General features: G+C 52.0%; 1 protein-coding gene across 8 annotated transcripts in view; it reads right to left on the bottom strand.

The window, feature by feature from the left end:
- IQSEC3 (IQ motif and Sec7 domain ArfGEF 3) overlaps positions 1-24964 on the bottom strand; it is a 112990-nt gene that overhangs the window by 40796 nt on the left and 47230 nt on the right. For all 8 annotated transcript variants that reach the window (XM_054526627.2, XM_024256867.2, XM_054526628.1 and 5 more), the window contains exon 3: positions 11920-12199. In XM_054526627.2, the coding sequence (XP_054382602.1) occupies positions 11920-12199 (280 nt within the window). The remainder of the gene's footprint in view (positions 1-11919; positions 12200-24964) is intronic.

Here is a 24964-nt window from a genome sequence, read left to right as displayed (position 1 = left end):
TACATAGTTAGCTGCTCAGTAAATGTGGATTTGCTGAAAAGTTGAGTGGGTGTCTTAAGAATGGGGGTCCCTCCAGGCCACCATTACCAAGAGTTCCCCAATTTGAGTCACCTCTGCTCTTACGGTGGGAGCTGTCCAACCAGGGCAGGGCTGGGTGGGGTGGGCTCGGGGGCATGGCACCTGGCAGATCTGATCCCAGGAAAATTTCTGTCAGGGGGCCAGCGTGCCTCCTCTCGGCTCTGTCCTCCTGTCCATGGGTTTTCTCCTCTCAGGTTGCTACGCTCTCACTTTTCCTCCCTATGGAAACTTCTCAGGAAAGGACTGGGAAGGTATGACAGCCATGCCCCCAGAGGCTTCTGCCTTTAAATAAGGGGCAAGGCCTGTGTGAAGGTGATGGGCTTAAATGGTGGCATCCTAGACTCTGATCAGACTCAGAGAAGTTTGGGATCACTTCCCAAACACTCTCACTAAGTGTTTCCTATTCACAACCAGACATGCCGCTTACACATGGTGTCCTTCCCGAATAAATGAAGAATTGGGATGGGTGCGCTGAGATGAACAACTCAAGGCAAGAACAAGGACGTCCCATGTTCTCCAGGGATCATGGGTGGGGAGGGTATAGATTGTCCTCCAGGGATCATGGGTGGGGAGGGTATAGATTGTCTTCCAGGGATCATGGGGGGGGAGGGTATAGATTGTTCTCCAGGGATCATGGGTGGGGAGGGTATAGATTGTCCTCCAGGGGTCATGGTGGGGGAGGGTACAGATAGAAAGGCCATACTTCATCCCTCAGCACAACACTTCAACCTGCTTCCTGCTCCACTGGAGCCCCCAAAGGCTGCAGCCAGAATGAATGCCTGCCTCCCACAGCCCAGCCGTGCCCTCTGCTCCCTCCCTGCAGGGTGTGATGGGTGCCCCATTCCAGGCTAGCAGAGGTACCCTCTTAGCTCAGGAGACCTTGTGGATTCAACCCCAATCCCCAAGGACAATCCCAGATAAAATGAGACATCCTCAGTGCTTGCCTCCAGTGCTTCCAGCCTGGCCATTCAGTGCCCTTCCGCATTCCCAAACCTGGGGACATCATTCTGTCTCCCCCAACATCCAACTCTACCCTCGGAGATCGTTGGAACTTATGCAGATTAATGCGTAAATGGCGACTAAGCCTTCCTATATGGCTTCTCCCAAAGTTACTTGCATTTCATAAAGGACAAGGCCCTGAGCAGGAGGAAGCTCCCAGTGCTATCACAATCCCCCTGTTGGAGGGGTCTTCAAGGCGCTCTAAACCACACCAAGTGTATTCCTCGTCTACTGCTGTGTAACACGTGACCACAAATCCAGCCACTTAAAGCAGCACCTGTTTATTTCTCATACAGCTCTGTGAATCTAGTCTGGGCACAGCTCATCTGGGTTATCTGCGCAGAATCTCACCACGCTGAAACCAAGATATCAGTCAGGGCTGCAATATCATCTAAGGTATGGGGTCCTCCTTTGAGCTCACTCTTGTTGGCACAATTCAGTTCCTTGCACTCACAGGACTTAGGCCCTCAGTCACCAGAGGTTGCCTGCTGTCCCCTGCCATGTGGCCCTCTTCATAACCTGATAGCTCGGTCCTTCAAGGCTAACAGCACAGTGTCTGTCTGGGGCTTCAGCTTCATTTATAGGGCTGACCTGATTAGCTCAGACCCGCCCTGGATGATGTTTCTTTTTATTAACTCAAAATCAACCAACCGGTAACCTAATCATCGGAGTGATGTCCCATCACATTCACTCATCCTGCCCATACTCAAGGGAGGGGGATTATATAGAATGTGTACACTAGCGTGAAGGGGACTTGGGGGCCATCTGAGAATTCTAACCACGGTACGAACTGGACACTTCCCCACTTGATCTTTACTAGGTATGACCTCATGCACCCATAAGAGACACAGATACTTGCCTCTGAGGCATTCTGTTCCTGCTCCTGCAGAAATAATGTAGCTTGGCTCATTCTCCCTGCTGAACTTTGACACATTCCCTGAGGCCTGGAATAGGGACTTGGCTTTGGCTCAGGCAGGAAAGTCATTCCCCAAGGGGAAATGTAGAGAGGAAGGGGAACTGATCACTAAACTGTCTCCTTTTCTCTCAATTTCTGTCTGTCAACCCTACTCAAGCACCATGAGAAACCGACAGATTTCACATTCCTTTTTTTTTTTTTGGGATGGAGTCCCGCTCTGTCACCCAGGCTGGAGTGCAGTGGCACGATCTCGGCTCACCATAACCTCCGCCTCCCGGGTTCAAGCGATTCTCCTGCCTCAGCCTCCCGAGTAGCTGGGATTACAGGTGTGCGCCACTGTGCCTGGCTAATTTTTGTATTTTTTTAATAGAGACAGGGTTTTGCCATGTTGGCCAGGCTGGTCTTGAACTCCCGGCGCCTTGGTGATCCGCCCACCTTGGCCTCCCAAAGTGCTGGGATTACAGGCGTGAGCCACCACGCCCAGCCAGATGTCACATTTCTTTCCCGTCTGGCCTATTTATACTTCTAGGAAAACCCCAGGCCCAAGAGCATCCGTTTGCAGCACAAGATGCTGTTGGCAACACAGGGAAGGTATGAAATCCATTGCTTGAGATGCTTCCAAAATGGTGATGGGGTCCATGCCCTTGGCATGGTATCATCCTGCTTGAAGGCAGAAGACCAGCTGACATAACCCTAGGAGACTCCGTCTACTACTGGGCAATGTCTATGCTTCACCCAAGCAGGAAAGAAAACCAGATTTTAAATTCTTGAATCTGTCCCATCACATCCTCCACTAGACATCAAGCCCCACGAGGGCAGATTTCACCTGCCGTGGTCACTGCTATCTCCTCCAATGCTTGGACAGTGCCCAGCACATAATAGGCCTTCAGTGAGTATGTATTGGACAAATTAATTCCAAAGTTGTATTTGTGACTCTCAAAAACCTTCCTAATCTGACTCACAGCAGACGCTCTCCCGCTCCTGCCTCCTTTGTGTGTTCAGCTCACGCTACAGGTGCTCTTTTTACTCCCATTTCCTTCTTCCTATCTGCAGCTTTGCACCTGGCCACAGATCTTCCCAGACCTCCCCAGGCTACAACGTAACTCTGCTGACTCCACTGCCTCTGGGGCACTAGCCTGTTCCCTTTCTTCCTATTTTACAGTGAACCTCTAGAACACTAACCTCTGCCTCACTCCAGAAGCAAATGCCAGATACTGACTCAACCCTGCCCTGAGCCCTGTGCTCTGGCTCCTGCTGCCTCCCATCTCAGTCAAGGGTGAGAGACGTTAAACTCATCCAAGGCCAACCAGCAAGGAAGAGGCAGATCTGGGGCTTGTCACTCAGCCCCATGGGCCTAATCAGCCTCCCTCCCCACTCCTTTCTGCAACTCTCCCCAGTGCTCATGACTCAGTCTATCTTGGTTGTCTTGTCTCCCTACAACCCCTTAATCCTGTATTCTGGCCACAAAACCCCTATGTGCGCTGGTTACGAGTCACATGGGTGCCACAGCCAGTCTCCATACACGTTTTAATTTTCCCCGTACACTCTGGACATCTTCCATGGCTTCTGTGTTGGACATCATCAGAGGAGCTCGTGACGGGTGATAATTAACAATGAATTAAGAAGGGAGCTGTGTCAGGCAGAGCCTTCCAGGTCACTGTAAACGTGCTCCCCAGGTGGATACCTTCTCAGCCCTGTCTGCCTTCCCTCTGAGGACCCAGTCCACTCTCTTAACTTCTACTTTGATGGGCTGGTGAGCAAGTGGCAAATAAGGGGAATGGCCAGCCCCAGATCCCGGCTGATGGGACTTGGATGAATTTAACATCTTTGACTCTCAGTTTTCATATCTATTAAGTGGGGTTTATCCTGCTGACCCTGTGTCTTCTTGTGAGGATTAAATTATTTCATGGAGCACCCAGCACAGAGCAGGAGCTTAATAAGTGGTAGCTGCTTAATGGTGACAGTGATAATGATGGGAATGACTCTCAAATCTCCATTCCTAGCCCTGATCCTAGACCCACATTTCCAACTGCCTGTGGATCCTCTGTCCATCTAGACTATGCCACTGTTTTCCCTACTTCACCCAAACCAGCTCTTGTTGACTTCCTTATTGGCCTGACAAGCACCCAGCCTGGGAAACTTGCCTTGTCCTGGGGTTTTCATTTGCCTTGTCCACTGTGTTTGTCAGCCTCCTGTAGCTCCTGGGGCCCCCCACCCCATACATTTTGCAATATCCGTGATATCCTTCCAGAATGTCACCACGTAGGGCTCTTTTTCTTCCCACTTGGACCACGCCAGCAGCATTACACTGCAGAACCAGATCCAAGCTCTCCGACAGCAGGTGTCAACACAGGCTTTTCTTTGTTTGAGAACCATTGCCCCAAACAGATAAAAACGCTTCTTCCTGGTTTTCCAACCCTAACATTCTGGCTGGGCCACAAAGTCCTACTCCACAAAGTCCACACTGCTCAGCAGCTCCTGCCTGCTCTCCCCCGACTGCCCCCACGAGGCTCCCTGCTTGGGGACTCATTTGTGCTCTCTCCCAGCCTGCAATGCTCTCCCCAACCTCAACGCCCAGCCTCCCCTTTCCTCCAGGTAGAAATGTCCTCTTCTTCGAGACCTATCTCAAATGTGCCTCTTCCATGCAGCCCTCTCAATGCCCCGAACAGATGGGGTCTCCCTGCCTCGAGCCCCAATTTCTCTTTGACACTCAGTCTTCTCCACTAATCTTTGTGGCATTTCTCCAACCCATCCTTCCCTCCCTTTCCCTCCCCCAGGCTCCAACAGAGCATAAGTTATTCACAGCATCAAATATGTCTTAGTCATCCTGTCCAGCACCCAGCACCTTAACTGGCATGGAGCGACTGCTCCCTGAATAACACTGGAATTCAGTTCTGGGCTCACCATCATGTGTCCTAACCCATTTACCAACCAACTCCCACTGATCCCAGACTTGGCCCTGCCACGCCCCCAACCTGCACTGTCCCCTACACCTTCCTCCCCACCCTCAATGCTCAGTGCCACCCCCTGCTCAGAGCTCTCGCCGCAGACTGTCCATCACAGGCAAGACATCTGTCTCTGCATCTCTTGTGCCCAGTGCTGTGCCAGACCTGTGGCTGAGGCTGAATAAGTGTTTGCAGACATGAACTAAACTGAATTCTCTCTTGTGACCCCAGGGAAATCAAATTCCAGACTCTTGTCCAGGCCGCGGCTTGGAACCCAGCACTCCATCCTTCCTCCCACCCCAGCATCCTGGCAGGACCTGGGGACTCAGTAATGGCCCAGGTCAGCTCCATCCACGACAGCGAGGCCCTCCCATCTACCCCAATCCCGTTCTGAACCAGGGCCAGGTCAGAGAGCAGAGAGAGGTGCGGGAGGGGAGGCAGCCCCAGGGAGGGAGGGGTCTCTGAGCCTGCAGAATAGGGAGCAGCTCTGCTCACTTCCCTCTAAACCCCAGGACCCAGAAGGAATGATGGCCTTGCCTCCTCCCAAGATAGCAATTTATCAGCTTCTGCCAGAAGAAGCAGCGGCAGGGGCGCGGGGGCCTCCGTCTCTCTAATGAGCCTCTCAGTGTTAATTAGAACATGCTCCCTTTTTTCAGGTTGCTGTGGCAGCTGAGCCTGAAGAGGCCGCCGAAAGACGGCAGCCAAGCTAGAGGGTGGGGAGGAAGAGCCGCTAGCTGGGGGGGCCCAGTGCTGAGGAGCGGGGGCCGGGTATGGGGGGCTTCCAGGGGTTTGCTGCCATCCAAGACTTCCCAGGTGAGACCACGAAAGGGCAGCATGTTGTGAGCCTCCAGAACTTGGCCCGGCGATCCCAGGTGTGAGGCTGAGGAGCAGAGAGACTGGGGAGGCTGGCGCTTTGGGGGTGTTCAGAGAGGCCCACAGGAGCCTTGGGTCTGTGCTGGGCAGGGCTGTGGCCTCCTGCAAGGCAGGGGACTCATGCCTGCTCTGTGTGCCCTCCTCCCAGCCTGCTGTCTGGAATACAGCAAGTGCTTGACACGCGGGGTGTTGAGGCCTGCCTGGGAGTGGGCAGCCAGGTAGGCATGGGGCACACGCTATGGCTCAGCTAGTAGTGAGGTCACGAGACTCTCCAGTGAGGCTGCCCTAGGAGCTGGCTCTGAACCCAGGTTGGGCTGCCTGCCCTCCTCATGCTCCACAGACCCTGTGTGCCACTTCCACGGGGCCTGTTCCTCACTGTAATGCCAAGAGATGGTGGAAGGTACTGGGTCAAAACCATGGGCTGCGGAGTCCATGTCTTGGCTGCATTACTTACTAGGGCTGTGTCCTTGGGCAAGTTACTTAACATCACTTAGCCTTAATCTTCCCATTCCAGAAATGGGACGGTAATGGTGCCAATCTCACGGGGACATTGTGCAGACCCGGGGAGATAACACATGGCAACTGTTAGCCTGGGCCTGACACAGAGCTAGTGCTCAGGTAGTAACACTGGTGCTGGCCCTGTGTCTGCCCACCACTGGGCTGTGGGCACCCTGATGACTAGGCCTGTATCTTTTGCATCATAGCATCTCCAGGCCTAGCACAGGGCCTGGGACAGAGCAGCTGTGCAGTGCTGTTCCCTGAATGGAATGAACCGGGGAGAGGGACAACCCCTGGAGTGCCCTGTCGTCACCACTGTCCTCTGTAGGCTGGTGCCCTGGTGCCCTCTGTGCCCATGGTAGAAATCTCACCTTCAGCGTGGGAAGGGGCCAGGAGGCCCTCTGGTACAACCCTTGGTTCACACATGAGGAAACCAAGATGCAAAGAGTGAAAGTGACTTAGAAACATAGCCACCACATCTTCCTGAAGAGGTGTCCCATAGTGAGGCTGGACCCTGAGGCTTGGGGTATGGGGATCTGTGGGGACAGGCTGCTCTCCAGCAGAACATGGCTTCTGTCCAGGACCTGGCTCCGGGAGCAGGGCCCAGATTCTACTGACCGCAGCTCCACAGCCCTCTGGCCTGGACAGCCCAGAGGGCTCTGCAATTCAGATGGCTAAGAAGGGCTCCAGTCGCTCCGCAACAGGATACAAACTCCCTAGAGGGCTTGGAGGAATTTCAAAATGACACCTAGGCCCTCTATTTCCTAAAGGGCTCCCCAAAGGGACCTGCATGCTCACTTCTTGGCCCGCCCTAGGTCGTATCCCCCAGGACTGCTGGGGTGGGGTGAGAGGGTCAAAGGCAGAGGGAGAAGGGGAGAAGAGCTGGCAGGAGGACCGTCTTGTTGTGCGACTTGGACAGGTGCTGGGGAAGGGGCCAGCAGGGAGAACAGGAAGCTGGAGGGTAGGCCTCATTCGCTCATTCACTCGTGCCTTCATTCCTATGTTCCTTCCCTGCTGAGCATTTCCTAGGTGCCCAAGACTGTGCAAGGTGCAGGGCAGCAAAGATGGGCAAGGACAGGACAGTTCCCAGGGCACAGCTCCAGGAGCGCTGGCTCTTCACATGGGCTATGCAGCACCCTGGAGGTGTCTCGAGCACCACCTGCTCAACTCCACACAGCCCTGAGAACAACATGGTCCATGCTGTTGAGTGGAACAGCTCCCACTCCCAGACAGCACAGAGGAGGCCACAGGCAATGGGTAAAAGCACGTGCCTCGGCTGCGACCTGAAGTATGAGCAGAAGTCTCCCAGGTGCAGCAGACGGGGTCGGGGACAGGTGAGGAGTATCCCCAGGAGAGGAAACAAAACCACACGAAAGCCCAGAGGTGAGGGTGGCTTGAGATTCGGGACAGCAAATAGGAACGGCTGGAACCCCCATGGGGCTGGGACTGTGGCAGGGAGCCTGGAGAGGCCTCTGTCTTGCACACCATGAAGAGCCATCAGGATTTCCCGCGGATCAGCGCAGTCAGAGGTGCACTTTAGGAAGATGACTCAGCTGCCATGTGGAGGTGAAGTTGGAAGGGACAGAGCTCAAAGAAGGGGAAGCACAGGAGGTCTCCTGGGGTGCAGGCAAGAGGAAGGATGGCCTGGCCTCCTGAGGCAGGGGCAGTGGGGAAGGCAAGAGAGGGTGGGATTCAGGAACTGTTAAGAGGCAGCATCAGTGGGGCTTGGGGCTAGAGCAGCGGTGAAGGAAGGAGAACAGCCGAGGAAAACAGTCCTGACAGAGGAGGCTTGGCAGATCGGTGGGCTGGGGAGCTAAGATTGTCCAACACCCCTCCCAACACCCCTCCCAGGCCATGGAACACAGGATTCAGTGTGGCTGGTGGAATCACTGGGTTGGAATACCAAGTGTTAGATCTCAAAGAGACCTAAGGCAGAGTCAGTTCCTGGCGCCAGGCTGTATATCCATCCCATCCCCCTTTATGTCACTAAGTGATCATTTCCCCTTTCTTATCTTTCCAGCAGCTTCTTTGCCAGGCATTGCATTAAGCACTGAGTGTATAATGAGGAACAAGTCATGCACCTGCCTTCAAGGAGGGGGTCAAACAAATAGGAAATGCTGGCACAGGGCTGAAGGGCTGTGACGGGACACCTGGGTACTGTGGGATCACTGAGAGGGGGCACCCAGTGCAGACTTGGGAGGCAGGGGAAGCTTCCTGAGAGGAGGAAGAGGTACCTAAAGCAAGTCCTAAAGCAAGAGAAGGCCAAGTGCAGGGGTGTGGAGGGGAGCGGAAACTTCAGAGGTTGAGGCCGAGGGAAGAGCCTGTAAAGTCCAAACATAGGAGGCAGCTGAGGCCAGAGAAGTCAAGCAACTTGCCCAAGGCCATACAGCTCATGGCAGAAGAGAGAGGAGTCGAGTTCTGTCTCCTATAAATGTGTGCCATGTTTCTAAGAACCTTGCTCTAGCCTCCTCAAGCCTTACTTGTCCCTATCCTCCAACCCCCAGCCTATAATTGGTCTAAAGGGATACACAGGTCAGGGGAACCAAGCTATTCTCCTAGGCTGGACTCATTCGGCAGAGGGCCCTGTTGCACCCACTGCCACTCCTCACCTCACCTGACTCAATCTGGCCAACATTCTAAAAGCCATCTCTTAGAATTATGCCCCTATAGAAGAAGCCCACAGTACCGACTAGAATCCCGCACCACCCCCAATATCACACCCAGTCGGTCAAAACCAAACTACCTCACCTGTCCAAGCCAATACACACGTTTTATCTGGTGTTATTGACTGGATACTCCTTAAGTGGAACTGTAATCTCCTTTAGGGGCAGGTAGGAGCATTTTTTTTGTTTGTTTTTTGGTAACTCATTCCCTTGTTGCTTTGCACAGCATGGTTATTTTTAAAAAATACTCACCCAGGCCGGGAGCAGTGGCTCACGCCTGTAATCCCACCACTTTGGGAGGCCAAGGCAGGCAGAACACCTGAGGTCAGGAGTTCGAGACCAGCCTGGCCAACATAGAGAAACCCTGTCTCTACTAAAATTACAAAATTAGCTGGGCGTGGTGGTGCATGCCTGTAATCCCAGCTACTCGGGAGGCTGAGGCAGGAGAATCGCTTGAACACAGGAGGCAGAGATTGCGGTGAGCTGAGATTGCACCATTGCACTCCAGCCTGGGCAACAAGAGCAAAACTCCGTCTCAAAAAAAAAAAAAAAATACTCACCCAGTGAGCTCTTACTATGTCCAGCACACTCTGCTGGATGCTGGGGAAGGTACCAAAACGGATAAAAGATGGTCTCTGACCTCAAGAAGCAGAGGACCCCTCATCTGGCCAAGTGGCCCCCAGACCACACTATATGTCGCAGATGGATGGTTACCCAGCCCTGCCTGGGCACTTCCAGAGACAGAGAACTCCCTACCTCACAGGCAGGGCATTCCATATTTTTAACAGTTTATTTGTTAATTAAGTTAAAATCTTCCCCTCCTATAGCTTTCATATACTGGTACTGCTGTTTTTGGCTGGAATGATAGAAAATACATCAAATCATTTTTCACATGCAGCCCTTCTACATCTAAAACTTGTTTTCCTGTCTACAATCTCTCCATATAACCCCAGCCATCCTCCTGCTTATTAGGAACCTCTGGGTTCTTGTTTCCTCCCTTAAATGCAGCCTCCAGAACCAAGCATGGATCTCGAGGGTCCCTGACCATCAGCAGTGCGGGGCTGCGGGTGCAACACTCCCTTCTGCGGGGCAGTGTGGGTCTCCCGTGAAGGGTGTGAAAGCTGCCCTCCCTGCTGGCAGCTGCTTCCCCTGCTCCTGATTCGCCTTGAGCTTACAGTCACCTGTCTCTCAGGCTGGAGCCTGAACGTCTTATGCTAGTGCTGTGGGGTTTTTGAAGCTAGGAGCAGAATTTTAGATTTTTCCACATTTCATCTGACTTTTCTTTTTTTTCATTAAAACCATCCTTCTGTCCTGATGAGGTGTTTTTTTGTTTGTTTGTTTTGTTTTGTTTTGAGACAGAGTCTCGCTCTGTTGCCCAGGCTGGAGTGCTGTGGTGCAGTCTCGGCTCACTGCAACCTCCGCCTCCCGGGTTCAAGCAATTCTGCCTCAGCCTCCTGAGTAGCTGGGATTACAGGCACGTGCCACCACGCCTGGCTAATTTTTGTATTTTTAGTAGAGACAGGGTTTCACCATGTTGGTCAGGCTGGTCTCAAACTCCTGACCTCGTGATCCATCCGCCTCGGCCTCCCAAAGTGCTGGGATTACAGGCGTGAGCCACCGCGCCTGGGCCCTGATGAGGTTTTCACAACGTCTGGGATGCTTTCACCAAGGTATCAGCTGTTCTCTTTCAGCTTTATGTCATCAGAAAGCCAGATGAATGTAACTTGTATACCTCAATTTGGTGCCTTATCTAAGGTCGACCTGGACAGCACGTCCACTCAACTCCCTGGGATTTTTTTTATGAACATTTTTTGGATAATTCGGTTTGAGAACAACCTTCCCTATTATCTTGTTAGTAATCCACACATTCCTAGCATGTGCACGTAGATATCTTGGGGGATTTGGTCAAACACTTTACTGATGTGCTGCCTACAGCTGGCCTGAGCCAGGATATGAGCTTGGCATCAATGCCAAGAGAGGAAGGAAGTTAGTTTGGCTTGACTCAGTCTTAGTGGCCTTCCCACCAGCTTCCTTTCTGAAGATACCTTGCCTATTGAGTTGAAGAATTGTTCTTTAGAACCTACACATTTTGGGGCAGAAGGGACCTTGGAAGTGATTCAAAGTTAATTCCCATTTTTGCAGATGAGAAAACCAATACCCAGAGGGCTTAACTGGCAACTCCCAAAGTCACTGAGTTCATAGGAGGAAGAGCGAGGATTGGATCCCATGTCCACATCTCCAAGTTCAAAGCTCTTTCCTTAACAGTATCACATCATCACGACTTTCTCTAAGCACACACACACAGACACACACACACCCCTTCCATCAAGACTCTTGTCTGCCAAGACAAACTGAGGCATTATCTTTTTTGGGGGTTCAATGGGGGTCCCACAATTGGCCACTTTCTCTTCCTGAATGGAAGATGGAGGCCCAGGCCCCTCCATGGAATCTGTTCTCCAATAGGGGAGCTTTGGACTCCCCCAGTCTGGAATGATCTTGGGAATCCTGTCTGCTTCGATTGTCTTTGTGCCTCGTTTGTGCCTGTGGGTGCCTAGCACCGGCTCCCTTGGTGGGCGTGGAAGCTGGACTATGGCCTCTGAGCAGCAGGTGGAGGTGGGGACTTCCCCAGAGAACAGTGGGCTCCTTGCCTAGTGGTCTGTGGGGCAGTGGAGGCTTGCTGAGCACTGTGTGAGGAGCAGAGACCCTGGACATGCTGCCCAAGGGCCTGGCATTGCGAGGGTATGAGCCCTGCCACGGTAGAAGGCAGAGGCCTGTGGCTGGTCCAGGGAAGGGCAAACTAGATCGCTCAGTGCAGGAGAACTGTGGCAAAAGAGGTGCGCCTGTAGCGGAGGGGGCCCAGCGGGGATATCCCTAGTACCCTCGACAGCCCCCAAAGGCAGGGCCCCTTCACCGCCCTCCCCGCCCCCCTAAGAGGCCCCCTGGGTACCTGTTTATTCTTTAGATCAAGGGAGAGTTCGAAATCGGAGGCGGCAGGGGCGTGGGAGCACAGCGCCGTCGCCAGGGCAGGCTGCTGCCGGCCGGGGGAGGCCACGTGCTGGGGGCCAGCCCTTGGGGAGGCAGCCCCTGCCCCCGGCCGCTCCTCCTCCTCCTGCAGCTCCTGGGCTTGAGCCTTCGGGGCATGGGCACTGGGTCTGCCGGCTGCCACCGCCGCCGCTGCCACCACGGAGTCCTCCATGCCCCCACTGGCCTGGGCGCAGGAGCCATCGCTGTGAACAGAAGGCAACGGTGCTCGGTTGGGGGAGAGGGCGACAGGGTGCGTGTGGATGTGGGGGTGGGGGAGAGAAGCTGGGCACTCTGGCCTGGCCTTTCCCGTGGCAAGGACTGGAGGGGGTGTCTTTCACAGTCTCCTCTAGGGAGGGGCTACCATGGCAGGGACGAGCCCTGGGCACGGAGAAGAACCCGCACCTGGGGAGGCAGCTCAGACAGAGGGAAGGGGCAGCTATGGCCAGGGCTCAGGAACCTCTGCTTAGAAGCAGTACGGCAGAGCAGTGCATCTGGGCTCTGCCTCTTATGAGCTGTGTGACCCTGAGCAGGTCACTCAGCCTCATTGCACCTCTGTTTCTCCATCTATAAAATGGGCACAGTAACAGTACCTACCTCATAGGGATACTGGAAGGCTGAAGTTACTTACGACTCTTTAAGCTGTGCCTGAGTCATGGTGACTGCTACACGTGTTACCTATTGTAATTATCGGTGGCCCGGCTCTTTGGGCACAGGCTTAGGTGGCTGGGGAAGCTGATCCACACTAAGCCAGCTCATCTTTAGACTGACCAAATGAGTCTGGAGGAGGGAGGGTGCCTGGCCTGGCTTGGGCATAAGCCTTTCCAGGGGGGTGGACTCCAGGTGTGGGGGCTGAGGCTGTGAAGAGGAGGCTTCCTGCCCTGCTGAGTTTAGAAAACACCTGCTCCTCCCTGACCCATCCTCTGTTCCCCTGGAGCCACAGCAGGCTGAGCCATGGCTGCAGCTCTCCTGCCTACTCTAACAAGACAGCTTGCTGCCTGGAGCAGACACGGTCCAGCCTGCTTTGTAGAGTTGGTTTCCTCAGATTGCTTCCTTCCCCACTAGCCTCCAAGTTCTGCCCCTCCCTTGAGGCCCAGTGCTAAGCCACCTCCTCCAAGAGGCCTTCCTGGATGACTGCAGCTTTCACTGCTCTGTTTCCTGGAACACTAGGAGCTGTCCTTAGAGAGTCAATGTCTATTTCCCAGAGGAGGAGAGTCATCGTGGTTAACACCATGGGCTCAAACCCAAGCTCTACCACTGTGTGGCTTTGGGCAACTGGCTTTTCCTCTGAGTCTTGGTTCCCTTGTCTGTATAATGGAGGTCCTAGTTCCTACCTTAGGAGGTTACAGTGAGGAAGGAAGGAGGCAGCAGAGGTCAGGTGCTTAGCACAGAGTATGTGCTCAGTAAATAAACTCTTTTTTTTTTTTTTTTTTTGAAATGGAGTTTTACTCTTGTTGCCCAGGCTGGAGTGCAATGGTGAGATCTTGGCTCACCGCAACCTCCACCTCCTGGATTCAAGCGATTCTCCTGCCTCAGGCTCCAGGGTAGCTGGGATTACAGGCATGCACCACCATGCCCAGCCAATTTTTTTGTATTTTTAGCAGAGACAGGGTTTCACCATGTTGGCTAGGCTGGTCTCAAACTCCTGACCTCAGGTGATCCACCCACCTCAGCCTCCCAAAGTGCTGGGATAACAGGCATGAGCCACTGTGCCCGGCCCAGTAAACTCTTATTTCCCCAGCTATCCCTTCCTAGAAGCCAGGGCCTATGTGTTATTTCAGTATGTCCCCCAGCCCCTTCATGCTGGGCAAATGCTGAGTGCTTAGTCAACACTTGTTGTTGATGGTGAATTGAGGAGAACCCAGGGGCCATGGGGATGGCCTCTACAGTGGACAGTGACAGAAAGTCAGGACCGGAAGGGACCTCAAGGTCATCTAATGCAGCCTCCCAACCTCCCCATTTTTACAAATGAGGAACAGAGGCCCAGGGTGGTGGGGTGGCCCTGGTGCAGGAGAGCTGCAACCTAAGGACTTACGTCTTCCAAGACTGCCACCATGAAAGACAGGCCAAATCACACCAAAGAAGGGACCTCTTCCTGCGGCTTCCACTGGACCTTAGGGTGCAGAGAGGTGTTCCTCCTGGTGCTTCCTCCCAGCCAAGGGTGGGGTTGAGAATCTCCCTTCTCTCAATCTCCATCTGTCCTCCCAGCACTCCCCTGCACCTCTGGCAGATAAAGGAGTGCTCGCTGGCTGGCCCTGGCCATGGAAAATCTTCATTGCTGCTGCCTGTTTCTATGTCCACCATTTCTTGTGTGGCCACCAATCAAGCTGCATGGCTCACTGTAGCTCCAGATATCTTTTTAAAAAGTATTATTTATTTATTTTTGAGCCAGGGTCTCACTCACCAAGGCTGGAGTGCAGTGGCTCAATCACAGCTCACTGCAGCCTCAACCTCCTGGGCTCAAGCGATCCTCTCACCTCAGCCTACTGAGTACCTGGGACTCCAGGTACGCACCACCATACCGGGCTACAGGTGGGTACACACCACCACACCGGGCTAATTTTTAAATTTTTTGTAGAGACAGGGTCCCACTATGTTGCCCAATCTAGTCTTGAACTTCTGGGCTCAAATGATTGTCCCTTCTCAGCCTCCCAAAGTGCTGGGATTGCAGGCATGAGCCAGCATGTAAGCCTCTAGACATCTTTGATTATGTTTTTCACTAGTGTCACTGGGAAGTTCTTTTTAAGCTCTAACTTCAACCCCTCTTGCTATATCACCTGACATCTCTTCCCCTGGAGCATGCAGAAACAGCCCCTTCCCGCCACAGCACAGCCTATGTCCAGGGCCTGCAGGGCAGCATCAGTTTTACTCATCTTCCCTCCAGATTGTCCTTGGCACCGATGCCCAGGATCTCTCTACCCTAAAAGGTTTTCAAGACTCTAGGGAACTGGTGGCTACTCAAGGGTCCAGACACCTTTAATACCAGCCCTTTGCTTTCTTTGATTGCTGGAATGTGCTTGGCAAGAGGTGCTGGATGCCGACATCCCTTGATGGCAGCACTCGGCCAATGACAATGGGGTTGTTGCATAAATACCCCGGCTTCCCTGTCCCTTGCACGGGACAACTCTGAGGCACACCCTATACCATCTCCCTAAGTCCCCAGTGGGATTGAACCCCAGAGGCCCAAAGCGGTAACTTGATCATTAATGAACCCTGCCATGGCTTCATTCTCTTCTGTGTTTCATTTCCCCACTCCTCTAAGCCCCTTCCTGGGGTCACCTTGTCCCAAATAAACTACTTGTGATAAAACAAAACAAATTTTAAAAAATAGCCTTGTTGTGGACCTTTGTTCATGGGCCACCCCTCACACACACACACACACACGCAATCTCTCTCTCACATACATTCATTTCCACCACTCATGCACACACAATGCTTCTAACTAGCTCTGTGCTTTGGGCAATTTATGTCCTCCTCCTGGGCCAGTTCCCTCATCTGTTCCACGGAGGGAGCTTGCTCTTCTCTAGGGCCCCTTCCTGCTTGGACACTCGAGGAGCTTGAATCCCAGGGCAGAGGCCGGCCCACCAAGGCCCACTGGCCCCAAGGTTCCAGGCTCTGTGGCTGGTGGACCCAGCTCCACCTTGCCCATCTCCGTGCTTGGGGACCTGAGAGACTGGGGCCCTCTCAGGTATATGATGAAAAAGTGTTGGAAAGGGAACCCTTATCCTTGCCTTCCTTCCATAGACTTACCTAGAAGACCGTGTGGTGGAAGGTGGCCACAAAACCCCTGGACTGTTCTCAATGTGGCATTGTTGAAGATTACGTCGTGGAGGGCAAACAACGTACACGGCTTTGGTGTCAGGGAGACCTGGGTTAGAATCCTGGCTCTGCTACTTGCTATGTGACTTGAGCAAGTTATTCAACCTCTTTATGGCTCTATTTCCTCATCTGCAAAATGGACATCCTAATAACAACTTTTCAAGGTTGCTGTCAGGAAAAAATAAAGCATTCACAGCACCTAGGACAGCGCCTGGAACACAGTAGACCTTAATACAGGGTGACGGCGATGGTGGCTGTTTTCTGAGCTAGAATCGTATGGCATGGAGTCCCAAAGGAGTCCCCAGAAAAATGACATGAAGAATTCTGTACGGGGGGCTGTTCTCAACGTTTAGCCCCCTTGTCAACCTTCATGGAACTGAAAAAGTAGGGTTTTTCCACTATTCCCCATGGCCTTCCCCAGCCTTCCAGATGGACAGGCTTTCTGGAGGCTTCCTCCCACCCTGTTCCAGCCACTGGAGCAGCAAACAGCAAAAGGGCCTTGGCCTTGGGTGTCACCAACACGTGGGACCCATGATGTGGGGATTCCTGGGTGGGCATTTGTCGGTGTGGATTTGAGCTTTGGCACTTTGCCAGGGCACAGCAGAGACCTGAGTCCTTACACCCTGTCTTTGGTGGCTGAGCATCAAGAGCATGTCCTCAGCCTCTGTTTTCCTCTGCACTCCATCTACAAATAAGTCTGAGGAAGAGATTGGAATCTTCACCTTAGGCCGTCATAGCTGGAAGTACCATCTATTTAACTTGAAGGCCATCTACTTCAATCCAGTCTCTCATGGAACTGGAAGCCCATCGCTGTAGCTCCCAGAACATCTCTCCTCTCCTTCCAAGACACAGGCTGTGTCTCTCCAGCTTCCACAGTCTGCAGCTGCCATCCCTAGTGGGTCAGATTTCAGGCAGCCTGGCCCTTCAACAGGAAGTATGTGGATGGGATTCTCTCTGGGACCTGAACAGCTTCTTATAAGGCCCTTCCCAGAGCACTGGAGGGGGGTCCTGGGGCTCTCCACTCTCTTAGGCTCCTCATCCTGCTGCAGAAACATTCCTTGAGTGGCAGTGCACTAGTCGGGAGAAAACGTGAGGTCACTGCTGGTATATGAGTGATGCTGGTCACAGGATTACTCCCTGGGGGGGGGGGCACCTATTTGAGAAGCTAAAAGTAGAATGTGGGTGGCACCAAGATGAAGGGGTCCTTCAGAAAGCTTTCCACAGAAAGTTTTGATGTGTTCACGTGACATTAGACTGATACACACAGGGCCCAGTGCATCAAGAGTCATTCCATGCATGAGAGCAGGATTTGGTATGGGAAGTGAACCTCTTTGAGAAAGTAGGGAAACAGGGCCATCGCTCATTCTCAGAGGAATATCACATGTGCCAAAGAGCAGAATGACCTGCGTGTTGGAACAGAACAACATCACATCCGAGGGTCACTCAGGTGGGAAGCTGGCTTATGCTTACAGGGATGCTAGGCACCTGCTGAGCATGCCTGGTCCTGGCACACAGATGGTGCCCTGGGGTTCCAGTGGCCACCCCAGCCTGTCTATCCTCAGAGCTGATTTCCGCAATGCCAACCCTCTGCCCAAACCCATCAGTGACTCCACAATACTGGTGGGATAAAGTCCATTCCCAGTCTTACTCCAATCTCCCTTTCTACCCTCATCCCCACCGAGTGACCTGTCCACTCCATCCACACTGATAGTCTTGCCAGATCTGCCAAACCCTCTCAGGCCACCATCCTGCTTTATGATTTCCTTCTGCTGGAGATGCCTTCCATCCACTCCTTTCTCAGCATCGTCACCTCTTTCAGGAATCGCTCACTTCCCCAGGAGGAGTCGGTCCCACCCTCTTCTATGCTCTAACAATTCTTGGTACTTGCCTCTATTTCAGCAAGGACCACTTTGTGCTTTAATTATTCACTGATGTGTCTCTCTCCTCCACCAGATCGTGCCATGTGCACCTTTTTATCACAGGTATTTATCACAGGGTTGGCTCATAAGATGTGTGTAATAAATGTTAAATGGGTGGATGGATGGATGGATAGGTAGATATTATTTATTCTCCACTACTTTTCCAAGAGCAGAAATGCTGAGCTGGGCTTGGTGATGCGCCACCCAGACCCTCCTTCAAGGGAGGACTTCTCGCTCAGCTGCTGGGAGCACTGTGGAGAATGCCTTTAGCTGTCGGCCCCATCAGCCCCATCAAAGATTGGCTCAGCTACAGAAAGCTACCTGGCCCAAAGTCACATCCTTCCAAGGGCTGTCCACATTCAGGCACCAATTGCAGTGGGGATATAAAGGCTCACCATTCTTACCCAACATGGGCTGAGGTTGATGGGCCACGTGGGATTGGCTGAGGCTGCTGTTGGGCTTTTGTGGTAGACTTTGCCCCATGCTGTGTGCCTCCCCTCCCTTCCATGGGTATTGATCCCAAATGCATCACCCGGTAAAAAGTCAACATTCTGAACTCGAGTCTGCTTCTTCAAGAACTGAATCCCCCTTGGAGCCTCAGCCTTTCTTTCTCTTGGCAGCCAGGATTACCCTGGTCTGTCTGCCCCCAGACCTATGGAACTTTTCTGGGTTCCATATACATTTGCTAAGGGCTCAGGGCTCTCTTCCTAGAAAAATGCACATGATTTCACACATGCCAAATTTTACCTTCATGTCAGGGGCTTTACAGACTCTATAGGCCCCAGGCTAAGCACACTATTATGGAGAGAAAATCATGGAGTATTTTCCATATGCTGAGAAGAGTGCCAAGGGATATAGGCAGCTCTCTGGTCACACAGATAAAATATTTCAGGGCTTTTCAGAGCCTGGTCATCTTCATCCTTGGCACTGACGGAATCCTCATGCACACGGAAGAGAGCCTGAGTGGAGTGAGGCCCCAGGCTCTGCAACTACCTGCTAGGAGATCTTGAGTACCATACCCAACTTTTCTCGACCACGGTTTTCTCATCAGCAAAATGGGGATGCAAATACCTCCTTTCCAGGATAGTGATGAAGACGAAATGAACCCAAAGGTTAGCATATCCACCACGGTGGGAAATACAACTTTCCACCCAGGAATAGGTGAGAAGGGAGAACACCTGCAGTGCCCCCCAGCATTTGTGCTCACACAGCTCCTGCCAGGGAGCTGACTCGGGGTAGTGAGTGTCCTCTCTGGGCTCCCAGGCAGGCCCTGGCAGCCACATTGCCCACTGCCAGGAGCTAAGGGGACAGGAGCAACTGAAGGGCTATGTGACAGCCAGGAGACGAGGAGGAGGAGGAAGGTGCTGACTGAGGCCCAGCACTCTCCTACCAGAGGGGCTGGAATGAGGAGCTACCCGCAGGCTCAGCCCCTGAGGGAGTCTGCTGTTGATAGTGGGGTGGCTTGCCAGAGCAGGAGCTTGAGGGCTGTTCTCCTATGTCGGCAATGGCTGGCATAGTAATTACTAGAGACTTTACCAGGAGCATTTTGAAGGCTGACGGACTCCTTGGGCGTGAAGACTCCTCCAGATGTCCTGGCCAATTGCACTAGATTATCCCAGACTCTGCCAGCCATTCTTAAAGCTCTTCTGGGACAAAGCTATGAAGCATTTTCTAGACAAAAGCTAACAACCTGCATCACGTCCCCTCAAGATTTTTAGCCCTTTCTAAAACACTTCTTTTCCCTCCTTTCTTTGAATCAATACAGTGATTTCAGGCGGGCGGAATAAAGGCACCGAGCACGGAAAGCCACGTGTCTTTTGAGGTCCCAGATGGCATGACGGGGGGTGGAGGTGAACAGAAGGCCAGTGTTAGTGACAAGACAAGTAATCAATTCACTTCGTGCTGATTCAAAGCATGAGCTGGAAGGTCCTGCCCAAGGTGGTGGAGAGGGCACTGGGCCGGGAGTCAGGAGGCAATCCCACCCCAGCCTGCAGCGTGTGCAGCGTAACTGTGGGCAAATCACTTCCCCTCTCTGGTCTCTGTATCCTCATTGTAAGAGGGCAGCTTGGACAAGATGCTTTGGCATCAGGCAGGAAGGAGAGGCCCAGCTCTCTCCCTCCCCACTTGCCATTTGCTTGGGCCCTGGCCACACCCGCTCCGTCGCTGCTCCATCCCTGCTCTTGCTAACCTGAAGCCATCAGATGAACTTCAGCTCCCAGTGACACAGCGTAAGCCTCCCCTACCATGGCCCCTTGATTGCCATCATCCAGGCCAGAAGCCCCTGCAGGAGGGCAGATGTGGCTGTCCCGGCTCTCTTCTGCTTCCAAAGGCTGCCCTGACCTCATTGGCTGTGACAGATGCTTCTCCTGTCCGGCTCCCAAGGACCCTAGGAGAAGAAGTTCTTTCTCTCTTTGTTGTCTCCAGGCTTTGCTCTCACAACTGCTCCAAAAGGTGTGGGTGGGGGCTGGCTGGTCTCTAGAGTGTTCCAGTCAAAGGAATCACAGCCACTTCTCTGGGCTCAGCCCTCCCCTCACCTACGCCAGAATACCCAGGCCACAGGGTGGCTCCTACAGACTATCCCCAAGGGTGAATGTGGAGCCCTCCCCTGCTCAGCCCATCCCACAGGAAGGCCTCTTCTGGAAGCTTCCTCAGGTCTCCTCAGGACACCACCTCCCTCATAGCCTCCCAGGCTGGGCCATACTGACGAGTGCCATCTTACTGCCCCCGGAATCCTACTATCTTTGAGCATTTTACATTGTCATAAACAGGCATGGTTCTGGTGGCAATGTCAAGCTCTAAGAACATCCTCCCTGCCTGCTTCCCAACACATGACACACAGTTTCACACAGGCATGTCTCTCTCTGGCCCAGGCAGACACAGCTTGCTGAACACCGTGGTTTTCTCACCTTTCATGTCTGCTCTTGTGATTACCCCAGGAGAAGATGATTACCCCAGGAGAAGAGAGCTCCCATCTCTCAACATTCTCACCCAGCCTCAGGATAAGGCTGCAGAACCACAGCCTCTTCATCCTGCCCTGGCCACAACCCAAAGTCATCTCCCTGTGGCTTCAGTACAGCCTAGTGAACTCCAGATTTTACTTATTTTTTCTTTTATTATGAGATATTTTATATATGCAAATATAGGTAACACAGAGGTGAAACGTACAGAAAAATATCCACATGTACCTAGCTCAAGAAAGAGCACATTTGAAGCCTCTGATGCCCTGTGTATTCCTCTCCCCTCCTCAGAAGAATCCCTGTCCTGAATTTGTGTCGGTCCTTCCCTAGCTCTTCCCCATGGGGGAAGTTTGCCCCTTAGGGCAAACTTACGTAAACACAAGGAACTTCCCCCTTGTGTTTACATAACCAATGCTGCTGCCTCACATGAGTGCCAGAATTGCACAGCATGCCTTGTGGGAGCCTCAGGAGCAGTCAGGGTCTTGCAGATCCCAAAGGGTCAGGGAAGTGCCTCCAAGGGGATTGGCCCCGCAGCTCCATGCTGGCAAGACTGGAAAGATGGCAGGAGTCTGCCTGCAGCTGGGCTGGGCCTCACAGTCTTGGACCCCAATATTACAGCAAGGAAGACTTTTAGAAAACAAAATGGAGTTATTCCTTAAGTCCCCCACACACTGGCCCTTTGTGGCCTGAGTGAGCAATAGGTTCCAAAGGGACCACGGGTGACCATTAGGAACCACAAAAGAATGGCTCACAGAAATGCCCAGTGATGCTGGGAGAGGGTACCCCACAGGAGAGGCAGCTGGGGACTAGGTCCCCGGGGCAAGTGCCTTTGGGGTCCCTGAGAGGAGGGAGCACATGAGACTGCAGCCAGGGTCAGCCAACTTGTAATTAGGGGTAGAGTTGCAGCCTCTAATTGTAGTGCAGACTTAGAGCCAGACCACCAGGGTTTGAATGCTCGCTTTACCAGCTATCTGCAGTGTGGCCTTGGGCAAGTCACTTAAACTCCTGTGCCTCAACGTCCTGTGAAAGGAGGTGTCCCAAGAACAAAGGGCTAATACACGTACAATGGTTGGCAAGCCCTACATAAGTAGCAACTATTTTTTTCTCTTTTGGGACTTCCCATGTTTTATTTTGTTAAATAAGAAAATAAAAAGCAAACGTATCATTCACTTTTCCTATAAATTATTAAAAAAATGAAAAGTAGGAAGAATATAATTTCAGAATAAAGGACAATGCTTTAGCTTGCTCTATCAATTTCTTATCGCTCTTGGTGTCTTGTGCTAGAGTTCTCTAAATCGAGATGTGCTGGCCTTTTGTGTGTGGTGTAATTGGTGACACTCTGAGTTACAGATGATGCCAGAGGAGCTTACCAGAGGGTAACAAGGACTGGAAGGCAGCAGAGTGGGATAAGTATGAGATTTAGAACCAGACAGACTGACTGTGGTTAAAATCCCACCACTGACTAGCTGTGTGGCACTGGGCTAGTTCCTTAACCTCTCTGAGCCCATTTGCTCATATGTAAAGTAGGGATACCTGCTACATGATTTTGCTGTGAGAGTGAAATAATGTACACAAAGCCTATGGCATCTACTTGATGCTTGGTAACTGTGGCTTTTCTCCCCTAATCTGGGCCCCTCATGCATCCCCAGCTTCCGGTTCATGAGCTAATTGCTCCCTGGAGAGCATGGACCTTGTCTCATTCTTTCTGGCTCCCTCACAGAGCCCTGTTATGGTGACCCACACAAATCATGTGTGTACAAAGCCCATACCAGAGGCAGGCATGAGGCCACGCCTGGGTGTTTCATATTCTCTTGGCTCTAAAGCCCCTTCATTCCTTCTTCCTTCTGTTCCAACCCAGGTCAGCCCTACTTCACCCCAGCAGAGCACATGTTTCTTTGGTCCTGAGCTATTTCCAGGGAAGAACAGCTCCTCACAGGCCCAAGTTCACCACATGCCAGAGGAAATCTGATGATCTACAGGTGCCTGTGGAGGTCAGGTGCATTCTTGCTGAAAACAGGATTCTTGTGACCCAAGAAATGGAAATGGCAGAATTACCAGTAGGGTAGGACATTGCTCTGGACATTTACCTAGTTACCAGGGAGCAAGATTCCCCACTTGTTTCCCTGAAGTTAACTTCCTTGTCTTCAGTGTTCCTACTGGAAGTCCTACCTGACATCTAGCTGCAGGCTTTCATGCTGCACATATCAGATTGGCCACACTGTTTCCCGCATGCCCTGTGGCTTCCATGCATTATCTCTGCAAGTGTTAAGAGGAAGGGACGTGCTAGGCTCCTGCTGTATATGTGACAATGGAATATCTGCTCACTGTCTCTGCAGGACACACTTGGGAAGAAGCCTTAGAGATCCTGGCTTGGGGACTACCCCACGGGGCAGGCCAGGGGACAGTGCCAGGCCATAAGCCTTTCCCTGTTGGATAAACAATCTTCTTTCAGGAGAACAGGCAGTCAAACTGTTGGCTGATAAAATAAATGCTTCCGCTCTTAATCCCATCCGTCTTCACTGTGGCAGCCTGTTGCTGAGTTAAATCATTTCCTCTCCTGTCCTGATGTCTAGAAAATCTCCTCTCTGAGCCTGTTGGCCCTACTTGATTGACATTCATCTGGGTCTTTAGCTTCTTTGATCTCTTCCCCAAATTGGTCCCTCAGTTCTCAGAGTCTCTCTCTTTCTCTCTTTTTGAATATTGGGCTCTATCCCGCCACCACTCCATGTCAGGAGCTGGGCCTGAATAGAAACATCTGAAAGACTGCCTCTTCTCCACGCCCAACACCTGCTATCCCATGAGACGGACTAGACCTTGCCAGAGCCCCTGCTATGGAAGCATGTTGTTCAGGTCCCTGAGCTGTGTCTGAGCAACATGCTTGGAACCTGAAGAACACACTTGCCATAGCAGAGGCTCATCACATGAAGCATGTGGCCTGTACTTTCTAAACATTCCCTAGTCACATCTGAATTTCTAGACCTTAAATCTTGTTTGAGTCCTCCCTCTCTGCTCTCGAAAATCCAGCTTTAACACAGCTAGCACGTATGCAGTCCTTACTAGATGCTGGACACCTTTCCAGGCATTATCACATTTAATCCTGCCAAACACCCTAAGAAGTTAAGTGCTATGCCCATTCTACAGATGAGCTAACTCAAGGTTGGAAAGCTTATGGAATCTAACCAAGGTTATAGAGTTTGTGAGTGGCCAAGCCAGGACCTGAACCTAGATTTGAATTATCTGGTTTATGCTTTCAACTGCTACACATTACAGTGATTCCCTGAAGTTCTGAATTTATCTTCTAGTCCAGGGAGCTCCTTTACCACTTCCTCACCTCTCTCTCTCTCTTTCCAAACTAGAAAGGAATCCACAAAACCATGTGGTGCTCGTTCCTCTGCACCTGGGGAGGGAAGGAGCCTTCACTATTTTTAAGTTCTTCAGTGATCAGTGAACATGAGTATCCCGTTCATCAGGACAGTTTCTCATTATAAATTAGTAAATTCATACTAATATGATATGTCAGTCTCTTATGAGTTTGTTTCTGATGAGTCAGTTCCCTTGATTCCTGAGGAATCTGAGGACTCACAGCAGCCTAATTGATTCTCCAAGACTTCAAAGCTTCAGTATAAACATGGAACAAGGTGACCACACCAAGATCCCACCAGGCTGTGTGGCAGTGGCACCTGGGGAGTGAGCAAGGTGACACATTCAAACAGGGACAAGGAAGAAGCAGGTTTAAAGCCTCTGCTCCATTGTTGCCTTCTCTTTGCATAGGCTCTGGTCTTAACCTCTGCCTGCTTCTACCTTTGTGATCTTCTCTGAGTATTTCCTCAGCTATAAAATGGACACAGTGATTCTTGCCCTTCTGACTGTTTACAAGGTCAGAAGCTGAGGATCCTTGTGGTGAGAATCAAGTAAGCAAAAGGACAGAAGGAGTTTTGTAACTCGGAAAATGCAGTATTGATGCTAGTTGTTAAAACTCTCATCATTCCCATCATTTCTGTCCTTGGAGTGCAAGAAACTGCATCCAAGCCCAGGATAAATGCTAAGAGCTGCCAGCTTGGAGGGAAGGAAGTGGGGGCCAGGCTGTTCCCTGAGGCATTCCAGGGGGCACTTCCCAGTGTCCAGGCTGCACTGCCCAAGATGAATGGAGAAGAGGGACAATGAGAGGGGATCCTCTGCAGGATTATGAGTGGGGTGAAATTCTTCTCCTTTTTGAAAGTGCCTTGTTTCAAAATAATAATAATAATAATAAATATTAATGATAAAATATTATGAT

The sequence above is a fragment of the Pongo abelii genome, chromosome 10 (assembly GCF_028885655.2).
Source record: "Pongo abelii isolate AG06213 chromosome 10, NHGRI_mPonAbe1-v2.0_pri, whole genome shotgun sequence".
NCBI classification, from domain to species: domain Eukaryota; kingdom Metazoa; phylum Chordata; class Mammalia; order Primates; family Hominidae; genus Pongo; species Pongo abelii.
Note: the sequence above shows the minus strand (reverse complement) of the source record. Positions and strands in the feature narration are given on the sequence as shown.